This window comes from Dipteris shenzhenensis, chromosome 30 (assembly GCF_047967505.1).
Source record: "Dipteris shenzhenensis isolate YYH24624 ecotype China chromosome 30, Dip_SZ_1.0, whole genome shotgun sequence".
Taxonomy (NCBI): Eukaryota; Viridiplantae; Streptophyta; class Polypodiopsida; order Gleicheniales; family Dipteridaceae; genus Dipteris; species Dipteris shenzhenensis.
In genome coordinates this window covers 11,063,126-11,086,680 of record NC_141625.1, presented here as the reverse complement: position 1 = coordinate 11,086,680, position 23,555 = coordinate 11,063,126, and the positions used below count along the sequence as shown (strand labels likewise).

Here is a 23,555-nt window from a genome sequence, read left to right as displayed (position 1 = left end):
CAGCAGTGTGGAAGAACCAGCCACATAAACTGGACGGCTGTGCAGTAGAGCATTCAAGGAGGTCATTTGGAGGGCAAAAGGGTAACTAGCCAGGTCGGCCTCATTAGACAATTGACTGACCCTTTTCCATCAGACTTCCCTCCCCCCCCCCCCGTTTTTTGAAAAGGGGAGGTGGGTGGAGGGGGGCGCCAAGACCACCTCCACCTATATATAGGGCCCCTTGGGATAGTTGTAGTGCTGTCCTGATACCCACTGAAGCCCCTTCCTTAGGACATGGGGCGAGAGGAGAAATGCCCAAGAGGATAGGCCCCCTTTTTGGCAATAGATCTGAGCTGAGGGTGTGGAGTACATTGAAGGTCCTTTTTGTATTGAGATCAGTCCATTTTGGAAGTATAATATATACATGATTTCATCTGTCCACTTGGCTGTGTATTCTCCAGACTTGTGTGTGACTAGATCTACTTTTGTGTGCACCGTTTGAGTGTGATCTAAGGGTAATGTGATCTGTCAGCACAACACTCCGTTGTGGGAGTGCTTCAGCAATCAAGTCCTACTTTTCTGACATGGCATCAAAACCAGAAGGATTTACTGAGGACAAGGCTAGGGCAAGCAACTCCAATTCAGAAAACTATGTCATTTTTCAAGTTTAAAAGCAGGTATGTATGTTTCTTTCTTTTTGTCGCTTTCAATTTCTTCAGCTCCACGCTGTCACGCATATTCCAACTTCTGGAAGGAAGGCAAGTTGAACAGGATCCATTACATGTTATGGAAGATGAAAGCCATGAGCCATTTGATGATGAGTAACATTTGGAAGGTGGCCACTGGTGTGAAGGTGAAGAGTCCAAGATGGTTATGGATCGGTGCCACTTTATTGCTAAGAGGGGTAACTGTGATGGAGGGCATTGTTGGAGGTCAATGTCCCCACCTGTGGGCCCCCATATGAGGAGGACAAGGGGGAATTAGACTGTGAGGGGGAGGGTGCTTTTGCAAGAAAGGGGGGGCAGGGGGGGCGGTGATGTGTGGACTGCCAGATGCGCAGCAGCAACAAAGGACCAGCCCTATGAGATGCCCTAGTTATAGGCCTGCCCAAGGGGGTCGGTCCAGCCAACCAGCTGGTCGGCCCAGACACAGAAAACCGATCTGCTGGTTGGTCTACTTCAGGGGGCAGCCAGCCCCCTACTCCCCCACTTGTTTCATCCAGTTTTACTGTAGCCTTCACCTCAGGCAGTGCGAACAGGGGAGGAGAGTTGCAGTTCGCAGAGAGGACTCAGTCAAGGTTTATCCCAGCCCTTGCTGGATGGTTTGTAGTGCTCACCACTGAGCCTGTCTTACCCACTGATTGGTGAATGAAAATATTCTGAGTTCTCTCCTTTCCCTTTGCCATCCTATGTGCTGTGTTTTCTAAGAGAGGTTAGCATCGTTGTGATCGAGTGAGAGTGGTTACTTGGAGCTGAAGATTATACACAGCACGAGTGAGGATTGAGTGATTCTTTCCTCCATTTCCAACATGGTACAGAGCAAGGTTTCCAGCTCTAGGTTTTCTACATCAAAGGAAGAAGTCCCTCCAAACAAGGTGACCCTGATTCAACTCAGGTTTGAGCAGAGTTTTCTAATATCTACAGCAAGTGATTACTTGCAAATTTGCAGAGTATATTGCAGTGTGTAGAGGAGATGGCATCCTCTACAACCACTGCTCTCCCTTCCTCCTCCTTTCTACTACGCCTCCTTTCATCCCTAACTTCCGAGTCCGGTACATTGGATGGGACTAATTATCCCATCTGGAAAGTGAAGATCCGGAGCCGAGGGGGTTGGATGTCAAGGATAAGATAAGGAAGATCACTATTCCTGTGGATGCAGATGAGCTTGAAGCGTGGGAGGACAAAGATGCCCAGGCCCTTGCAATGATCATCGAGACAATAGCAGACTTATACCTAGATGAATCCAGGAACATTCCCAAACTCATCCTCTAAAAACACAACATAGTGCAGTTTCAATTTCACGAGAGTCACTCATCAGATTGAAAACCATAAACTCCATCACGCATAGCAGGGACTAGCTACTATGACATCCCCACTGACGTCATCAGCGCCCAACAGTGGGTGTAGACCATAGTATAAAAGTATGCTCTCATACATACAAATCCACACACCCACACATACTCGAGCATTCAGATGGCAAAGACGTTTGTAGAGGCATGGACTACTCTGAAGGATCTGTACGAAACAAATAACACATCATGTATTATCGCCCTCAATCATAAGCTCTTCAACATGAGCATGGATGCGGGAGATACGTACATGACCATTTGACGAAAGTCAAGGTGGTGCGAGATCAACTTGCCATGGTTGGTCACAAGTGACTCAAGCCAGCTAGCATTGCTCACACCTGGGATGCTCCCACAGAGCTTCAAGGGTTTTGCAACCACTATTACGGCAAGATAGAGGACCAAGCCTCTTACGTTCAAAGAGCTTGGACCCTTATTGCTGCAGGAGAGGCTCGGGAGAAGCAGTTCAACAAAGAAGATGACAAGGCCCTCTTGGCGAAAGCCATAAGAAGTAGAGAGAACAGCGGTTATCTTGGTAGACTCGATGTATAATCCTCCTGAGAGAAGCTCACCGGGAGCGGTCAAATACAGGGAGAAGGTTTCTTGTTGGAGTCAAGGGCCATCCAGTGGCTCCATCGGAGACTTCAAACAGGCCTTGCTTCTTCAACTGGTTGAAAAGTAATTTCATCCGCTTGTGATCCAGAATGGCGCGGTTGTTTCATGGACAAGATAGAGCAGTTTTCACAGCTTGAGATGGGAGGGGGTTTAGTAACTGGACAGGCCAGGGTCTCAGCTGGTTGACTGAAATAGGACAGGTTGCAGTCATTCTCAGCAGGGGTCCCGCCCATATCTGCGGTCGGCCATGGCTGACAGGACGCCCTATTCTAGGGCTCATCAGCTTGCCTTGTAGGCCAGCATGTCAGATCAAGAGAGAGGAAGAGGATCCACCTCCACCTATATCTACATCCCCTCGGACCATTCTAGTGCAGTCACAGAAGCCCTTTCTTTGAGGGACACGACAAGAGGAGTGCAACGTGTAGTAGCAAATAGTCCCCTTTTGGGCATTAGACCGGAGCACATTGACGGTCACTTTTGTATTCAGATCAGTCCACTCTTGGAGCAATAAATACGTGATTTTGGATGTCACTTCCTGTGTATTATCCACACTGGTGTGTATTTCTACATCTACTTGCCTGCACAAGCTTACGTATGATCTAAGGGTAGTGTGATCCGTGGGTACATTCCACTGCAAGCATTTGGTTAAGGCAAGCAAACTCGATTTCTCTGACATAAAATAGTATGAAAACAACGGGGAAATGAGAAGACGCTTTGTTTGAAAGACTCTAAGCTGCAAAAATATGACTTGTAGTTTTTTAGAAGCCCCAGGCCAACTTGAAAGTGGTAACACTGCCCAATCTCAAAGCAGCCAGGCTGCTCATCATATATATCTAAAAACCATAAACTCCTAGCTACTATGACATCCCCACTGACGTCATCGGCGCCCAAGAGTGGGTGTAGACCATAAGGATAAACATATGCTCTCACACATATAAACCCACACATACTTGAGCATCCATTTATACAAAGTCTTCATACTGAGTTTCTGTCGGCAGTCCGGAGGTGAAGGGCAGACTCAGCCATAACGAAGGCTAGCACTAAAGGAGAAGGCTATCAAAAAGTAGTCCAAAATCTCTTCATTCAAGCTACAACTTCTTAGAAGACTTTAAAAAATCATTTTAGTCTCTCCCAGACGAGCATCTAAATCTAGCTGATAGAGAACGCACCACTTAAGATAGAACGAATTATCACAATACCAGCCTACTCATCATCCCTGTAATTTATTCCCAAAAATAGCGAGCAGATAAAACTGATACCATGGAAAAGGAGTCAACCAACGTGTACGACAGAATGAACCCTACAGGAGTGAGTACATTAGGAAAATGTAAGGGATAGAAAAGGGGAACTAGTAGAAGATATCCTTTAAAGCTTCAACGTAGCTATGTTACCAGTTATCAACAAAGATGCCAGACATGCACCTTTCCCTGGTCAAATTCACTCACCAAAGAAAGACTTCACAAACACCAATTCAAAAAGCTTCAAATACGGATGCACTAGACGTTATCAGATCCCAAAAAGTACATGCAGAACCATCCATATAGCTATTTCAGAGACTATGTACATGAGCATATGCCCGAAAGTAGATGCAGCGAGCTCACAGAAGTATAACCATTTTCTTTTCATAAGGTTGTCCAGAGATCACTGGTTTCTATCAGATATAACAAATCAAAAAAGTAAAAACATGTGCAGAACAATTCAGGAATGTATCCAATATACCTAGATGAATCCAGGAACATTCCCAAACTCATCCAGGAATAACCTATTTTCTAAAAACAGAGCAGACAGTCACCCGCAACATCTGTGCCTAACAGTTGGTGTAGACCACAATATAAACATATGCTCTCATACATACAAATCCACGCACCCACACACACTTGAGCATCCATTTATACAATGGTCTTCATATTGAGCTCTGCCACTACTGAAAGGTGAAGGTCAGACTCGGCCATGACAATGGCTAGCACTAAAGGAGAAGACTATATCCAAAACTACTTACATGAGCATATGTTCAAACAGTAAATGCAGCATGCCTACAGAGGTATGTCTGCTTTTATATTGTACACGTCAACAACATTCAGGTTTTCTATCAATAGCTCTTCCATCATACAGAAGTCTGCCTTGTATTGATACAGTGACACATCATCAACATTCAGGTTTCTACAGACTCTCCCATGATTAAGCGCCACCACAAAATACTAAGGTCATCAGACGCAGTTAAATTCCCTTCTCCATAATGCCAATAAAGAAAAAGTGTTAGCACTATGATCCTGATAAAAAGACTTAAGAGAAGGTGGCTGGTTGAATGAGCCCAGCAATAATTCAAAAAGTAGCATAAGTTGCTACTACGATGCTCACCGCAGAGAAAACATTGCTTCCCTTGCTACTTCATCAACAGAAGGGACACCCCTCAAACTTAACTCCACTGCTCTAGGGTATCTGCGACATAACCAGCCAACTGGCCAAAACCCCCCAAAAAAAAGAATGCATCAGAACATATATGTTGTATACAAAAGAGCACTTGTCAAGTTCCTCATACAGACTGAAAACATAAGTCCACGATTAAGGTAAGTGCACATGTGGATAAAGCATGCCTTTCTCTTGGGTGACATTTGCCCCTTCAAAATTCAACGACTTCCAGAAATCTTCATGTCCACTAGCAGTACGCCACTGACGGCAGACCATGGCTGCACAACATAAACTTCTCTGGTCGAGGAAAGAAAATACCTGCAATATTTATTTCAAAAATGCCAAATGTTAGATCCATGTTGTCTTCATCGGCATGTATGTCTCATAGATCACCAGCATAAGACACTTACTGTATGAAGAAGGTCATCAGTGAGGTCCATTGAGGCCATATCATGTTCCATCCCATCTCCTGACCCAGCATCTTCACCATTCCCATTGCTACCATTACCTTCCTCATCCTCATCAGTACCAATATCCATGGGATCATGACCACAAGGTTGCGACCAAGAGAGTTCTAATAATTCAGCCTGCTCATCTTCTTCATGAGGGGAGTTAGACTGTCCCACATTGGAAGGAGCTGATGACGAAGTCCCGTGCGAATTGCCTTGACATGATAAATAGCTATGCCTGAAATATCAAGACTACCACAATAAGACCTTTGCAACATGCCTTTTTCCATGGCTTTTCATGCCTAACCAAGCTGTCTATATATAGCCACATTTATCTTGCCAAACACATTGGCAATGGTGGAATAAAAGTTGATTCCAACATGTGTGAGCCTCTCTAAAGCAATCCAAACCCATCGCACATTCTCATCATGAAGAGCACAAAATTAATGACTCTATATATCTTAATTCGATCTGTAAAAAAAAGGATTACAAATAAATAGTATACGTGGAAACACCAAGAAAATCATCACATTGATTTCTTACTACTAGAACATAGTATGAAAGAGAAAGAATGCTATTTTCCCCCTTTTTTGACAGAGATATCATGCAAACATTTTGTTACAGCACAGAGGACACACATCATGGAAGACAGCTTAAGAGATCTGAAATAGAATGCACACACTTTTAAAAGAAGGAACAATGAGTATCACAAGAAACCCAACACTAAGATCAAGTCTTATATAGCATAGTGCCATCTAGACGGTTCAAAACATTATTGCACCAATTTATAGGGGAACTAGATACCTTAGCTTAAGTCAGATTCTATACTTCTTACAAAAGCTATAAAGTGTACACTCGCAATTGCAACTATGGCAGTTCAGGCACATAAAACATGACACATTAGACATGCTTTAGATTCGAGTCTAAAAAGACTAACTTAGAAACATAATTTTTCAATACAAAAATATATCGTATAGATAGATATTTAATGTATAAATATGCAATTACAATATCCATAAAGCAAACAATCTACAAATGTGAAAAAAAGGATAGTTCAAAGGTTTAAACATCATTGGTGAGTTTTAAATTTTAAATCTAACAATAACTCATCTAGCTTCCTTGATTCTTTTAGTCATTTTTTTCAGTTCAACAATGTTTGTGATTTAAATCAACCAAGAAACGAGGATGTCATGGCAGAGATGTTGGCAACATTAACAGAAGGGTCATCTTAATCAATCTGTGCAACTGCCACGATAATTATACAGATCAACACAAAGGCATAGAGAAAGACATCATTCCTTATAATTGTGATAAATGTGATGCGTGCTAGTTTGAAAAGATGCATCGATATGAACATATTTATGATCCTTTTTATTGTTTTAGAAGGCAAATTTTTTATTTTCTTCTCACTAATTGAGGTTCAAGGCAATCGGCTTTGCTCTTGTTTTGCTAAAGGTTTTGTTAGAATATCTGAGCATGTATCAACAATTAATACGATGCCATGTTAGACGCGTGTGCGCGTATATGTGATTTTTATTTAAGTTTTTAATTTATTTATTTATTTTCATTTCATTTAGTTATTTTAATGTTTATTTTTATGCCGCGGTGAGGGAAGGCAAGCAATCATAGGAGCTCGTCCACACTTTTAGTGTTCTATTGGTGCAGCCATAGGGCTGCAAGTAGGCTAGCATCTAGGCTGCCTACATGAAGCATCGTTTTGCAAAAGCTATGTACTAGAACACTCCCTCACACTAAGAGGCATGGCCATAATGCCTTAACTTATGACTCGAAGGTCATAGCATTAAGGATGGGTAGCTCCAAGGTTGGACCCTTTAAAAGGGGTCAATAAGTATACCTCGTGTACAGGTACCATTAAGATAAGGATACCCTTGGGTAAAAAAATATATATGTGCGCTCTGGGGTCTGTTACAAGGATCTCCTGAGATGGACTACTTGGGATATCGAGACTTTGAGCAAGCATATGCCTAGTCTAGCCAAATACCTAGATTGATGGACTCCCATGGTTGCTTTACTAACCTCAAGTTCAAAGGGTGATCCCTTATATTGGATATATGGCTGGGTGGTGAGCTTGCCAGCTCCCCTATCTGATCTCCCTAATTTATGGTTGTTTTACAAGTCTTGGCATAAGAATAGAACTTGAATTACACCTAGGCTTGGGCCTAGCTAACCCTCGTCATGGAATGCCTGTTTCAGTTGTATCAAGGCCACTCTATTGCCAAAATTTAAGCATTTGTCCTTGTTTGCAAGACTTGACTCTCTATGTTTAGGTGCTCACCTTATTGAGAATTCTTCTTGCAGATGTAGCAAGATCATGGGAATCCTAAGTTGGTGGATGAGTGGATTTGATGAATGCGTGCACTAATCTTCCTCTTATTCTAAAGTCAAAGATTCCCTTGCCTCTAGAAACAGAATTCTCGTTATGAGCATGTTTGTGAAGCAAACCGAACTGAATTTCTTTTAATTCGTGTGCATAGATGTTGATTGGGGTTGTTTCGTCAACTTAAGCAAGCCATCAATTGGACGGATGAGCTATCTAGGCAAACAAGCGTGCATGTTTTCCTGACAATGCATGCAAGGGCATCAGCACTTGAAACGCTCTCCATGTGTGTGTACATATAGTATCATGGACTCATGCTTACGCCTGCATATTCATCTTGCATGCTCATGCATGACCTATGCATATGAAAAGGTGGGTGTGCATGTGACTCTTCAATCTGTGTGCAACATTTCCTAAAGTATGCATGAGCACATGTGGGGTGCATGTCCAAGTTATATACCTAGATGAATCCATGAACATTCCCAAACTCATCCTCTAAAAACACAACATAGTGCAGTTTCAATCTCACGAGAGTCACTCATAAGATTGAAAACCATAAACTACATCACGCATAGCAGGGACTAGCTACTATGACGTCCCCACTGACGTCATCAGTGGGTGTAGACCATAGTATAAAAGTATGCTCTCACACATACAAATCCACACACCCACACATACTTGAGCATCCATTTATACAAAGTCTTCGTACTGAGTTTCTATCGGCACTCCGGAGTTGAAGGGCAACTCAGCCATGACGAAGGCTAGCACTAAAGGAGAAGGCTAATCAAAAAGTAGTCCAAATCTCTTCATTCAAGCTACAACTGCTTGTGAAGTCTAAACGATTTCATTTTAGTCTCTCCCAAATGAGCATCAAAATCTTAATCTAGTTGATAGGGCAATGCACCATTTAAGTTAAAAAGAATTATCGCAATACCAGCAAGCCGCAACTTGGACGAAAACTTCACAAGGTGAAATTTGCATGTCCGCTAATACGGCAGAAGCATATACCTAGATGAATCCAGGAACATTCCCAAACTCATCCTCTAAAAACACCACATAGTGCATGTCCAAGTTAGTCTACTAAAAGTACTAAATTTGGATTTTACTTTTAGTAAAGCTTTATGTAAGAAATCATAGATTTACTATTATTAGAAATGTGCTAAGGAGCAAAAAGGCACACTAAAAATAGCAAAGAACAAGGAATTGTTGTATTGCTTGAGTGTCAGAAGTGTGTCATCCATACAATTGGGCCTCTCTTATATGGAGAGTGAACAGCCACACATGAAAAGGTAAAAGGTATGTGCATGAAGAGGTGTGTACCCATTGTGAAGGGTGTGACCCTTGATGAGAAGTCCTCTTCACATGAATCTCTCTCTTGTGAAGGGTTGTGCCTCAAGGGAAGTGTCATGTCAAAAGGAGATACCCTTATACAAGTGTCCATTCATCCCACCATCCATAGATCTAATGTATAAGGAAAGGAAATACATCACAGATCGTGACATCCCCTCCCACTCAAAATGAAACCCTGGTGGAAAAAAAGAAATACGTCACACATCGTGGCGTCCCCTCACACTCAAATGAGACCATGGTGGAGAAAATGAACGGTGTACAAAATATCATGGTAATTCTGAAAATATTACTATAGTATGTCAAGATACTTCTGTACATCTTCGTCAGAATGCCAAGTAGCGTCGGAGTCATCTAGATCACGCCAAAGTACAAGGAATTCCGTGATGAGTTGATGTCGAGTCTCTCACTATCGATGGTCCAGAATACGTTCAGGAATAATGAGAACATAATCATCTTCAATTCTAGAACAAAGTCGCTTGCAGGGGTTCCGAGGTTTTCCCCCAGTTGTAGCAAGGTTTTTTCCAGAGATCACTTGCACTTCTCTTGTGTCTTTCTCTCTCCTTTTGTGTGTCTGAGAGGCGTGCTATCTCTCTCTCTCTTCCGTTCATTTCCGCTGCACTTATCACATGGTATCAGAGCCGCGGTTGGCTTGAGACCCGAGGAGTGGAGGGAGTGTTGAGCCCAACACACACAGAGGAGGATTAGGGTGCTGTTCGGAGGTGTCTTTGAGGAGGAGCGTATTGGAGGAGTGGACTGTTCGTGTGACCAGCAAAGGGGTGACTTTGAAGGGTGTTTTCAGATCAGAGAGGAGGTGTTTCCAAGGGAAGGAAAACGACGTATGAAGGTACATTGGGCTGTCAGCCCCTTCATCCTCTTCTTCCGCCGTCTCCTTTCTTCAACCCTCAATTCCTTTCTATCCCATCCATCTTCTCTTTCAGTTCATCATCCTCTTCACTCCTACAGGCGACTTTGTCCGAGATGGCAGACAACAAGACTAGAATTCCAATGTTGCCCACATTCCCAGTTGATCGGTAGTTGGATGGGCTCAATTACGACGTTTGGCGGGTGATGATGGAATCTGTGTTCCAATCATACGACATGGCAGATTTCAACTTGACATGTGTTGCCCGACTAGATCCCCTAGCAGAGGACCTTGGCATTCTGGCTTAGAAGGAGGCCGAGACTTTGTCCCAGCTGTGGGACCGTGTTAATGCCAAGGTAAGATCATTTATCTTTCTTAACTGTACTCCTCAGGTGATTAATCATGTAAAGCACATGACTGTGGCCAAAAGTATATGGGAGCATTTGGCATTCATGTATAACCGAACCTCTCTCATCAAGAGGGTTTCATTGGAGGTCCATATGAGGTTGTTGGATCCCAAGAAATCTTCATCGATGCGGGAACACATCAACAAGTTACAGGAACTTCAGCAGGTGATCCCTCCAAGCAGGGAAGCAGAGTTCATCAGGACATGGCCATAACTCTTCTGTCCCGGTTATCCTCTCAGTATGGGGCCTTCTATTCACCCTTGATCTCCACTGGTAGGATGAATGAGTTGACCTAGGAGAAATTGGTCCCCATGGTGCTTGACCAGGAGGAGCACTTCGTCGATCGTACCTATGACAGTCAGCCTGAGGCTTTGACAGCTGATCAAAGAGGAAGAAAGCAGTTGACAGCTGAGGAACGAGAAGCTCTCAAGGCATCCTGTAAGTGTAACCAATGTGGTCAAAAAGGTCATTATTGGCGTTAGTGTCCCAAAGGAACGCAGAGGGGTCCAGTAACCAGGTAGCCAATAGTGTGACTCACTGCTGCGACCACGATTACTCCAGCCTGTTAGTAGCACTTGGCAAGAGCTGCCAACTAGCTTTCCGGCTCTAGATGGAGGATTGCTTGCTTGTTTGTGGCAGCTAGACCTGCCGATTAGGTGTACCAAGCAGGGAGTCATTTATCGAGGAAAGGCTTTCAGGAAGACCTCGAGCCACGAGGAGTTGTTCCCACTGAATCAGGTGGCAGTATGTTAACAGTTTCTATTTTGTTTGGACGTTATAACCTAGCAGATCCAAAGGGGGTCTCCTAGTGTTCTATTGCAGCTATTGTCTAATGCTGCTGGAGATCCAGATGGGTCAGTAGATTGCTAGTGCAAGAACCCAGACATAGTTGATTGATCCTTGTGAGCTATTATATGCCCGTTCCCACTGGAGCACTGAAGTTCATCAATCTGGTGACAGCGCACCAGTTAGGACTTGAGAGGGGGCTTCAGAGGGCTACGATTCAGGTGCCCATGCAGGGAAGCAAACCTTGCACCGCATGCAGTATCAGTTGGATTATTGTTCCAGGATCCTCTGTTGGAGTCATGTACCCATACCACCAATTGGATTGTTGTACCAAATGACCTAGTGTACCATTACGAGACCAAAGGAGTGTACCTAGCACCAGTGGCCTGGAAGCAACAGTTCCAAGTTTTCAATGATCGTGCTGAGGCAATTCGTGCCACGAGGGGCTTCTTTGACAGTACCTGTGGCGGTCTTCAACAGTGGAGTATCACACGACAAATTCCTCCAGTTGTTCTAGCGGCACACCCAGCTCCCTGGCGTCTCTGTTCCATCCAGGAGCTGAGAGGGGGTGTTGGAGGAGGACATCTCCTGATGTCACCTAGAGAGAGAGGGCCTTGCTTGTGGGTGTGCCCGCCCCCGTGAGAGTAGGTTAGTGTGGCTTTCCAGTGCCTCGTGCTGGTCCATGTGATGCCACGTAGGCCATGGAGGTTCCCTGGCGGGGTACGGAGGTGTGTGGGCAGGTATGCCCTGTGGTGCTGCCCTTATAGGCGCCCTAGCAGAGGGCTGGAGAGCAGAGGGTGGGCTGACCTGCAGGTCCACCACCTTGGCTTGTGTGTGCCCCTACCATAGGCTGGAGGTTCAGCCCTGTTTATAGGGCAGGAGGGGTCAGCCATAGGCCCCATCCTGGTCGGCTGGAGGGCAGAGGCTACAGCCCTTTCTTTAGGGCCTGGACAGCCCCTTTTGTAGGGCTGTAGGGGTCGGCCCCTAGGGCTATGGGCCGGCCCACATCAGCAGGCCGGTCGGACCTGCCCTATGCTAGCTAACTAGGAGGCTGGGGGGACACCTCAGGAGCAGTTCTAGGGCAGAGGTGAGGAGTTCTTCCACTCTCGGTGCCTCATTTTCTCGTGGTTGTTGAGCTGTTTGTCTGAGCTCTCAAGCAGCCTGTTGGTTCTGAGGTTTTCCCCCAGTTGTAGCAGGGTTTTCTCCAGAGATCATTTGCAGTGCTCTTGTGCCTTTCTCTCTCCTCTCTCTCCTTCTCAGTGTGTGTGTGTGTGTGTGTGTGTGTGTGAGGCATGCTCTCTCTCTCTCTCTCTCTCTTCCATTCACTTCCGCTGCACTTCTCACAGTTATTCCAGCCAACAATTCTCTTGTGCTAGCCCTCTGGCTTCGTCTTCCAGGTGCCTATGGAAGGTGTGCAGCATGATGAGTCACCCCCTCCTCAGCCACCTCTACATGAGCCATCCATGTCTCAGCCGAACTATATTAGCCAGATAGCTACTTACCTGCTTGCAGCAACAGCACCCACAACTGCTGTGACACGGGCATTCCCCATTTTCTCATGATCCTTGTGCTAAGGAGGAGAAGGAGAAAAAGGATGAATATGTACAGTCCTAGCTGACACCCATTCCAGTCTACCATGCACATGTGCGTGGGACTATAAAGGTCTCAAATAAGGTGACGTGAAAAATAAATATCCTTTACCCAAGATGGAGGACCTCATAAATCACTTACATGGTACTGCATATTTCACCAAGCTGGATCTATGTACGGGGTACCATCAAATGCCTATTACGGAGAAGGATCCTTTACCCAAGATGGATGACCTCATTAATTCGCTTACATGGTGCTGCATATTTCACCAAGCTGGAGCTATGTATGGGATACCATCAAATGCCGATTACGGAGGAGGACGTCAGTAAGATGGGGTTTTGGACACAACACGCATTATGAGTCCTTGCTTTTACCAATTACACTCACAAATGCAACTATTGCTTTCCAACAGATGATGATCAATATATTTCATCCATATCTAGAAAAGTTTGTCGTCGTATTTTCTTGATGGCATACTTGTGTACAGCCGTAGTTTATCCAGCCATATAGAACATCTGAAGATCGTTCTAACTATCCTTCGAAGAGAAGTTCTACATGCGAAGATGACCAAGTGTGTTCTTTGAAAGAGATCTATTATAACTCGGCCACATTGTTCCTAATGATGGTAGCCGTATTTACAATGATGATCCTTTGAAAGAGATCTATTATACCTTTGGCCACATTGTTTCTAATGATGGTATCGATATTTACAATGAAAAGTTTTAGGTAGTCAACGAGTTGCTAGCTTTTACATACTCTCTTACAAAAGTGAGATCCTTTTCTTGTAAACCATCATTTAAGAGTATGTGCATATTATGCACAGACCTCTTGTTTGGATGGATGCTCTGAATGCATGCTTTCTTTGAGCAATTTTAGCATGCAATGACTACTATACCCCCATCACATACAGTGGATCTTACGACTATGCTATTGGCAAAGTGTTGTTCCAAGATGTTCAACCTATGGTTTTTTATAGTCAAAAGTTCACTCCAACATAGGTCAAATATCCTACGCATGAAACCGAGCTATTTGTTATATATAGTTCATGCATTGAAGAATTGGAAGCATTATTTATATGGCTCAAAGTTTGATCACTTAAGTACTTCTATAGTGTTGAACTTTATGAGTTTCACTGAGATCTGGACTAATGTGTTTCTATAAGGGATGTATGAGCGTGATCATTATTTCAGCCGTATTTGACAACAGGTCCAAGTCAAGGGAATGCCAAGACGAACCAAATGGTTCAAGTTTAAGAGGGAGAGAAATTCAAGATTGGTATTCCATTCCAAATGGTCTTTTGTTCCAAAAGGATAACATCTACATGCCAAAAAGTCCAAGATACAAGGAAGAAAAACATCTTCAAGTGTCATGACACTCCTTGTGCAAGAGATCATGGCATCCAAGGAGCATTGGCTTTGGTCAAGCATACACTTTATTGACCAACATGCAGAATGATATCGAGTAATATGTTCGAGACTGTCAACATGCCAAGTCAATAAAGCAAAATGGAAAAATGTTTCCATGGATTTTATCATTGTTTCACTAACTAAACATGGACATGACGCCATATGGGTGGTTGATGGATAGACTAATCAAGATAACAAGGTTCATTCCAACCAAGCGAATGACTTCTCCTCCAAAACTAGCATCTCAAAGTTTGATCACTTGAGTACTTCTGTAGTGCTGAAATTTATGAGTTTCCGTGAGATCTGGACTAATGTGTTTCTATCCCTTAAAGGGATGTATGAGCATGATCGTTATTTCAGCCGTATTTGACAACAGGCCCAGGTTAAGGGAATGCCCAGACAAACCAAATGGTTCAAGTTTAAGAGGGAGAGAACTTCAAGATCGATATTCCATTCAAAATGGTCTTTTCTTCCGAAAGGATAACGTCTACATGCCAAAAAGTCCAAGACACAAGGAAGACAAACATCTTCTAGTGTCATGACACTCCTTGTGCAAGAGATCATGGTATCCAACGAGTGTTGGCTTTGGTCAAGCATACATTTTATTGACCAACGTTCGGAATTATAGCGAGTAATATGTTCAAGACTGTCAACATGCCAAGTCAATAAAGCAGAATGGAAAAATGTTTCCATGGATTTTATCGTTGTTTCACTAACTAAACATGGACATGACACCATATGGGTGGTTGATGGATAGACTGATCAAGATAACAAGGTTCATTCCAACCAAGAGAATGACTTCTCCAAAACTAGCATCAGTGTTTGTGGAGAAACTTGTTTAGTCTCTGTGGGCTTCCGATTGAGATTGTATGTGATTGTGAGAAGCATTCAAGAAGTTGGACACTAAGCTAAGCATGAATTCATCTATAGAGTTAGACGAGCAGGTAAAGCGAGTTAAACATATGCTTTAGGATATGCTTTGTGGGTTTGTCTCTCGGACGCAATCTGATTGGGGAAAGTATCTTCCCACTATCTATTGAGGTTGCATGTAACAAGCCAAGCATATGGTCACTAAGATAAGTGCATTTGTCTTTATGTATCGATTCCAACCTAAAGCTCCGCGGATGCCTGCCTACAAAACATAAATGTAGGCACGGCTGCTATTCTTCTACAATTGCAAAAAGACATATTTGCAATTTGTAAAGGAAAACCTTTGCACATCTCAAGATAGAGCTCAACTCTATCCAATCAAAAGCGCTCACCTCAAGTTTTTGTAAAGGGCTGATTTGTTCATCTAAAAATCCCCAAAGATTCTAGAGCTTAACGAACACATGAAGTTTATAAGTTGTTAGCTCGCTATTGTGAACCTTTCAGAGGTATCTAGATTATTGCCTGATGTGGAGGCACGTTCGATTTTCCATGTAAGTCTCCTAAAGAAGAACTTAGGCAAGGCTGATAACTTAGTTTCAGCAAACGAGCTAGTCTAATTACAAGATTTGTTGATTTACATTCCTCATGAACCAAAGGCAATTTTGAATTATATAAAAAGACCTCTCAAAAATAGGATGATCCCCGAATTTCTTATCAAATGGAAGGACACTTCTAGCGATGACAAATCTTGGGAGAGTGTCCAAACTTCCTAGCCCAAAACTTATTGGTGTATGTGTGCCCCTTAAGAGAAGGACACCATTGGGTAACTCTCTCTCTCTCTCTCTCTCTCTCTCTCTCTCTCTCTCTCTCTCTCTCTCCACACACAATATATAACTTCTTGATGTACGTGCTCTCTCTCTCTCTCTCTCTATATATATATATATATAAAGAGACAAAGAGATCCGTCCCTAGGGATCTCTCTCTCTCTCTCTCTATATATATATATGTATGTACGTATGTATGTATGTATGTAGAGAGAGAGGGATCCCTAGGGACAACACCTTGAACACCTACAACAAACACATAGATTGGTAGACTCTCATGATATATTGTAGTCATGGACATGGAAGGATACTGGCTAACCTCATGCTCAGAGGAAGATCCTCCGTACTCGATCTCTGGCTGGGTGGTGAGAGCTCTCTCTCTCTCTCTCTCTATATATATATATATATAAAGAGACAAAGAGATCCGTCCCTAGGGATCTCTCTCTCTCTCTCTCTATATATATATATGTATGTACGTATGTATGTATGTATGTAGAGAGAGAGGGATCCCTAGGGACAACACCTTGAACACCTACAACAAACACATAGATTGGTAGACTCTCATGATATATTGTAGTCATGGACATGGAAGGATACTGGCTAACCTCATGCTCAGAGGAAGATCCTCCGTACTCGATCTCTGGCTGGGTGGTGAGAGCTTAGGGGGACCTCTGAATCATGGCTCAGATTCAAAGGATGCAGCGGGACTTCACTTGGGGCATGGCAGCCTAGTTAACATAGTGGGCATCCAAATGTTTTTTGTATCTTTTTCTCCCCTTTCGGACCACAGGGGAACAGAAGACTCTATGTAAAAACGTTTGATTTATTAATTGCAAAGTCATCTTAGTATGGAGTGTAGTAAAGTTAAAAGTTTCAAGCAAGACCGGAGTACACTTCTCTTCTACACTTTAGGACTGGTATAACTCCCACCAGACCATTCAGAATCAACTGAAGTAGACTCGCTCACTCATGGACAAACATGACCTTTAATCAATAACTCAACCACGTTCACCATCTATCAGACAAGTTGTGTATGCAGTTACAATAAATTTAGGTTGCTTAGGGTTTTTATAAAACTTCTATCAGACAAGTTGCGTATGCAGTTACAATAAATTTAGGTTGCTTAGGGTTTTATATAACTCCCAAGCTACACAAAGATAAGGAAGGCTTCTGTTAAAAAGTATCAACCAGCATACCTCTTTGCTGTAGGGTTAACTTCTCATTTCCCAGATGGAAAAAAAGTTACTTGGACGGCATGGAATTCTATAACACGCATGCAATAATGGTAGCTTTCTCCCTCATGGGATGAACCATCTTTTGTGGTCCTATGTAACCTCATCTCTCCCAAATCCCTTCATAACATGAAAGCACAACTTACTAAAGCTGGGCCTTTGATCTACCGGCAAACCAGTGACACAGAATCCTAATGCGTGTTACATGCGAGTAAAAAAATATTGGAGTCTTTGCAATGATGCTCTCGTTATCAAAAGTCAAAGGTCATTAAAAGACCATGATCTGCTCCCACCCCTGCTCCAAGATCCACCTCAAAAACAAGCAAAACAGGCGGTGCTACTACAGGATGCTTCTGATTGACCCAAGAGATGTGCATCCTCTCTCTCTCTCATGTGCATCCTCTCTCTCTCTCTGTGCTTCTACCCCAACCCCTTTCTTCATGGCATGGATCACCTGATCCCTGGATCCTTGAAAGGATTCGTGCAAGACCCCACTCAATGCAGAATATTTCTGGAGCACACATATCGCCAAGATGAAAGAGAGATATCATACTTAAGTCTACAGGCAGCCTATTTTACAACGCCAGGAACGATTGCGACTCAAATACGTCAACTAAATTGGTGCAAAGTGTTTCGATCATTTGTTGCTTGAGTTGCCACACTTACGTGGAGAAGTTCAAGACTTTCGGCCGCTTGTAATTTGTCACGTTAGATCCTTCCAAATGCTGCAGAAGGAATTCAGGCGCATGCATGTCCGTTTCCAAGTTGAACCTACTGCTGTCTGGGGAGGGTTCGATTAATTCTCGGGGGTCTTCAACAGGCAGTGAGCCTTTCTCAAATCTCGTGGCGCCTTGCGTATCAAGGCCCGCCCTTTTAGACGAGCAATCTATATCATTTAAACCAGCCTGCGAGCCTAGATTTGAACTTCCGTCAAGGCGTTGATCCTCAAATTGAGTACTCTCGATTCCCCCTTCAACAAGGCTACCGCTCACCAGATCAATTCGAGACATCGCGAGTTCGCCCACTGCTTGGTCGCCTGCCCGTTGTCCTGGAACGAAGCGTGAGCCTGGTCTGTGAGAGATCTTACTCAGCCCGCCGCTTGCATCTATACACTCATTGAGTACTGGGTCAGCTTGGCCGATAAAATGCTCTTGCGGCAGACTCTGCGATACTGGTGAGGACCCCGACTCCCAAGTTAACGTCTTTGACGAAGAGGGCTCCGCCATTCCTCGCAGCTCGTCCGAAGATCCACTCTCCCCAAGTACTTGAGGGAGACCAACGACATCCGCTCGATCATCGAACCTCTCTCTCTTGGATTCCCTTATGGACATGCCTCCTTCAATTACGCCAGTTATAGTCCGATCAACGAGGGGAAAGCAAGAGCAATACGCTGAGCATATCGGGGGGACAAGGCCGAGTGAGAGCGAAATGGAGCATAGGAGGTCAAATGGAAAAGGGAAGAAGACCCAATCCGCAGCTTTGGAGCAAGGGCAACGGCAACGGCAACGGCAACGGCAACGGCAACGGCGCCAACGAGCAGGGGAGCAAGAAACAGGGTCTTCTTGCCGCAAAAATGAGATGGGCAAGAAACAGGGCAGGGTTGGCTGAGTTCTGTAGAGAAGGGAGGGAATGGGAGGGGCGAATGAGAAGCAGAAACGATGGTGCAAAAGAGGAGCAGAAGCAGGAGGCAAGCGGGGACTCAAAAGCCCAAAGAGGGGGCAGAAACCACGAGGGAAGGCAAGCGGGAAAGAGGGGCAAACAGGGGCATGGAGATGCGGAAAAACCCCAAAAAGAAGGAAGAATGCAGAGGGAGAGGAGGGCAAAAAGGTGGGAAGATGGAAGGGGGAAGCAAAGTCAGTCAGTCAGCAGAGATGAAGACGATAAGGCAAAGAGGTCAGAAGGTAAACAGACTCACAAACGCACACAAAAACACACACACACACACACACACAGAGAGCAGAGCAGAGCAGAAGGGTTTCCTGGGGCTCGTGCTGCTCAAAGTCAAGGCAGTCTTTTCTCTCTCACTCAGAAAGAGAAAGAGAGCCAAGAGCGAGATGGGGATGTGATAGGGATGGGGTTGAGGATGAGAGTGAGAGAAAGAGAGATTCACTCACACACACATACATAGAAGACATAGAAGGAGACTTCAGAGAAGTAGCAGCAGGGTCTTCGAGCCACCCCCAACCTGCAGTGAAAACAAGGGGAGCTATGAGAGGATGAGCGCACACAGAAAAACATTTTGAGACACAGAGAGACACACACACACACACAGAGAAAGAGAGAGAGAGGGAGAGTGAGTGAGAGAAGAGCGATATGTTTGGAGGGGTTGCTTTTTATAAAGTTTTCAGGGTCTACAGACACGGGGCCTGTCCCCTTGCAAATTTTATTCATAGGGGATGATGATGTTCTCTTCTCTCCCACGAGACGAACTTTTCAGTGTCTCTCTCTCTCTCTCTCTCTCACACACCCCCCCATAAGACGTGACCTCCTCTCTCTCTCTCACACACACACCCTCTTAGGAATTCTCTCTCTCTCTCTCTCTCTCTCTCTCTCTCTCTCTCTCTCTCACACAGGAATTTTCTCTCTCCCCGGAGAGTAATACTCAATACTCTAGCTCTCTCTCTCTCTCTCTCTCTCTCTCTCTCTCTCTCACACGTACACAAACACAAACACGCCCCCATCCTTCCCCACTAAAACCCGAATGAGTCTTGGTGATTGAGGCTCCGCATCATGTGTGCGTGTGTTCAATCCTTCACATGATCCTCTACTAGGTGAGTGCTTTAGTGATGCAATGTAACTCTCTCTCTCTCTCTCTCTCTCTCTCTCTCTCTCTCTCTCTCTCTCTCTCTCTCTTCCTTTGGGAAATTACATAAAGTTGTCCCCTATGCAAATACACATGAGGCCTTTTTGGGGCAAAAGAGCCTAGAGACATGGAGAAACAACAGATTGGCACCTCGAAAGTCCTTCCCCCCCCTTCCCGTGTTCGTCACCCATGAATCTTCCAGTCAAAATGCATATGTTGACCCCACTTGACCTAACTCTGGTTCCCTAGATCCACAACCCAACTTTGCGTAGAACACAACAAGCTCTCATGAATGGAGTGGTACACATCACTAAGGTCACCATCTTGAGTTCAATGCAAGGGTTAGCGACAACAACATCTCCATCATTACTTACCCCAAAGATGACAAAATTTAACAAGCCACATGCTTTCACTACATGCAAGATTAAGCGCATCCATGGCAATGTCAACCTCACCACCATTACCTATAGGGTCCACTAGATATCCTTTATGGCATTACCTATTGAATCTTGTCCACAGTGTAGCATTTATATTGCTAATCACCACTTCCTTAGTAAGTAAAGCTTCATATCTAAAGTGCAAAACCTTAACTTAAACAAGCCTCCCCCTTTGGCTTTAACACTATCTCATTAGTTGTAAACATGGTGCCCACCTGGAGTGTCGAGACATCCTACCTCCTAGGGGTGCAATGGACCTTAGATTGTTGAGAGTTTGCAATGCACCCCTTAACCACCTCCCTTCACTTGTGGTTTCTCCTCCTTCAATTCTGACCTTTCCATCAATTTCCTTGGACCCATCCTCACCACCACTTTCTCCACTTGTTGTCTCTTATCATACGTATCATTGTGCCAAGACAAACTAGCAAGGACGTTTTCCAAGTTCATATGTTGGCTTGAGATTTCCATCTTTAAGTCCACCAAGATATCACATCTATGCCTTGTACAAATTGTCTTTAGAGAATAGACAACAAACACATTGCGTTGTCCACTACTACTAATAGCAAAGCTGTCCCAAACTTGTAAGTACTCAATCCAAGAATTCCTCATCGCCACTATTTGAGCACATCAAAATAATCTATTAGGCTATTAGTGCCTCGTGCCAATTGCATTTTAAGTGAGACAATTCCTTTTAGATAGCCTTTTGAATTGTTGTGTGTGCCATAGAGTTTCTAGAGGTTTGTAGATCACTTGTAAACACTAGTTTTGCCAAAATATTGAACCATGATAAGAGCATAGCCTCTCTAAGCCAAATAACATGTTGAGCACTAAGACAATTTGTATGAATAAACATATATAGAAATTATGATACTTTGGAAGAAAGGAGTGAAGGACATTATTAGCTTTTGGTTTTCGATGTATGGAGGAGCTATGATGGCATGGACTCTCATGCATATTTAACCTTAATATTAAAGCAAGTGTATCAAATACCAAGTTATTACATTTGAATTTTTTTATTCCTAATGTCATCACGTGTTCAAAAAAAAGTGGGAGGAAGGACGTAAAAGAATAAGAAAGCTAGATTGTCACATCTCTCTCTCTCTCTCTCTCTCTCTCTCTCTCGTACGCACACTTGCATGCCATCTATTCATGCACACACACAGACACACACGCATGCGTATATGCATGTGTGTGAAAGCATGCACATGTGTATGATCTCTTTCTATGCATGTACTTGTCTATTTATGTTTATGTATGTATACAAATACTCGTGCATGTGCATTATTGGATTTGCTAGACTATGTATTCATGCATATGTTGGATGTGCACAACATGAAAGAAGTAAAATCAAGGGATTGTGTTTAAAATTGCTACGCGCCATGAGGTAAGTAAATGTGTTTTTTAAGAGGGACTTAAAATATAATTGCTAAGTAATGTAAAAGGGTTTAAAAATGTTTTGCCACAGAGATTTGGTTAGACATGTGAGACCATTCCAAAATTCAATCACCTCTATTATGTTTTGGAGATTTAAAAAATAGGCCAAGCTTTCTTCCTTATCTTTTCCAGCCTCTATTAAGAGGTTTATGAAAATCAATTTGCTACTAATACGTCCATTCAAGACATTCGAAGTATGCCTTTAAACAATCTTTCCCTTATATAGAGCCCATAAAACTTCCTTGCAAATGCAAGGCAATTTTCGATATCAAACCTCTTACTATCACATGTTTGAACCACATTTCTAGACGTAATCAATACACCTAAAACTTCTAATTTGAACACATTCCATTGGAATGAATAACCATATTGCATACAAAAAAAATCGAATGGTTATAGTACGAACAATCAAGTTTATAGATAAGGGTTGATTCTTTCTAGTCTTGAAATGTGAGCTCTTCCAATAAAACTCAAAACACAAAGGTCAAAACAAAATCTCATTTGATGATGGCGTACACCCTAAAAGCACTCATTTCATCTTCAACATCACACTTGAATATAAATGCTACTCGTATTCCACGTTCAAGTGGGGGATTCGTCACACACAAAGGAATGCTCTTGTCTCCATTGCTTTACTCCTTTTTAAAAAAACTATAAGAATTTTTTTTCACAGCCTATAAGATTTACTTGACTCGTCATGAACATTCATTGAATACAAAGGAATTGTAATCATTTGAAGTGTTGATGTGTCTGCATTATAATACAAAAAGGTGCGCCCGTTTGAGATTCATCATGAAGCACGAATTTCATGTGTTGTAATAAAGACATGTTCTCTATGCACTAGCATTTCTTTTACAAGCAAACCATTTCCCCCCTTGATGCTTTAGTAGGAAAAGCACTATTTTGATAAGTGCAAATATATATGCTTCAAAATTTATTAGGTACTATGAGTGCTCCTAGAAACAATTAGTATTGTGGACACTTCAAAAAGGCTAGATATGTAAAATGCCTTGTAAAGACAATCCAATGTTATGATGTTGCATTGTTAAAATACCAAAAAGGAGATTTTACTTTATAAGACTTAAACTACACTTTCGTTCAAAGCTGGGTGCAAATAATGCAGCATAAATGGATAAGCATGCAACCATATGGCTTAGATGTAGAAGGCCATAAATAGCAACCAATAGTAACGTGACCATTTATGTGTTAACATGCCTTAGCTTATTGTAAGTTCCCAAATTCCTAGAACCCATTAATTAATTGCTCTCTTTACATCCTATTTTGGACAAAGAGCTCAATATGCTACGCAATATGGGTCGATGGGAATCATACTTGTATTTGCATTTCACAATAATGGATAAATTGAACTTGTAATTGTGGGCAAATGGATGGATTATAGTTGTCATATTTATTTCAATTTTTGTGGAATTGTGGACAGTATTGAAATTTGTACACTTAATTTTAAAGAACCTTAAAAACTTGCCTTTAGTTTGTGCTTGCATTGTTGGCATCCAATGGGATGGAGGATGGGCCTACCTCTCTTTTTATTTAAATGAAGCTTCCCAAAATACTTTGGCAACATGCAATATGGAGAATATACTCGCCTTACAAGTTCAGTCAAGAACTAACAAGTCAAGGGAGCCTAAAAGCTCTTTGGTGCGTAGAACACTCTTTCTTATGAGTTGACAGTTCGAATGTA

At 43.0% G+C, this 23,555-nt stretch overlaps 1 protein-coding gene across 1 annotated transcript in view; it reads right to left on the bottom strand.

The window, feature by feature from the left end:
• Positions 1 to 18,680, bottom strand: part of LOC147881712 (F-box/LRR-repeat protein 15-like) — a 64,114-nt gene extending 45,434 nt beyond the window's left edge. The window contains exons 1-4 of the mRNA XM_087401255.1: positions 17,849 to 18,680; positions 5,479 to 5,755; positions 5,254 to 5,386; positions 5,018 to 5,117 (exon numbers count right to left, since the gene is read on the bottom strand). Coding sequence (XP_087257381.1) covers positions 5,018 to 5,117; positions 5,254 to 5,386; positions 5,479 to 5,755; positions 17,849 to 18,513 — 1,175 coding nt within the window. The 5' untranslated portion in view covers positions 18,514 to 18,680. The remainder of the gene's footprint in view (positions 1 to 5,017; positions 5,118 to 5,253; positions 5,387 to 5,478; positions 5,756 to 17,848) is intronic.
• Between the last annotated feature and the right edge of the window lie 4,875 nt (positions 18,681 to 23,555).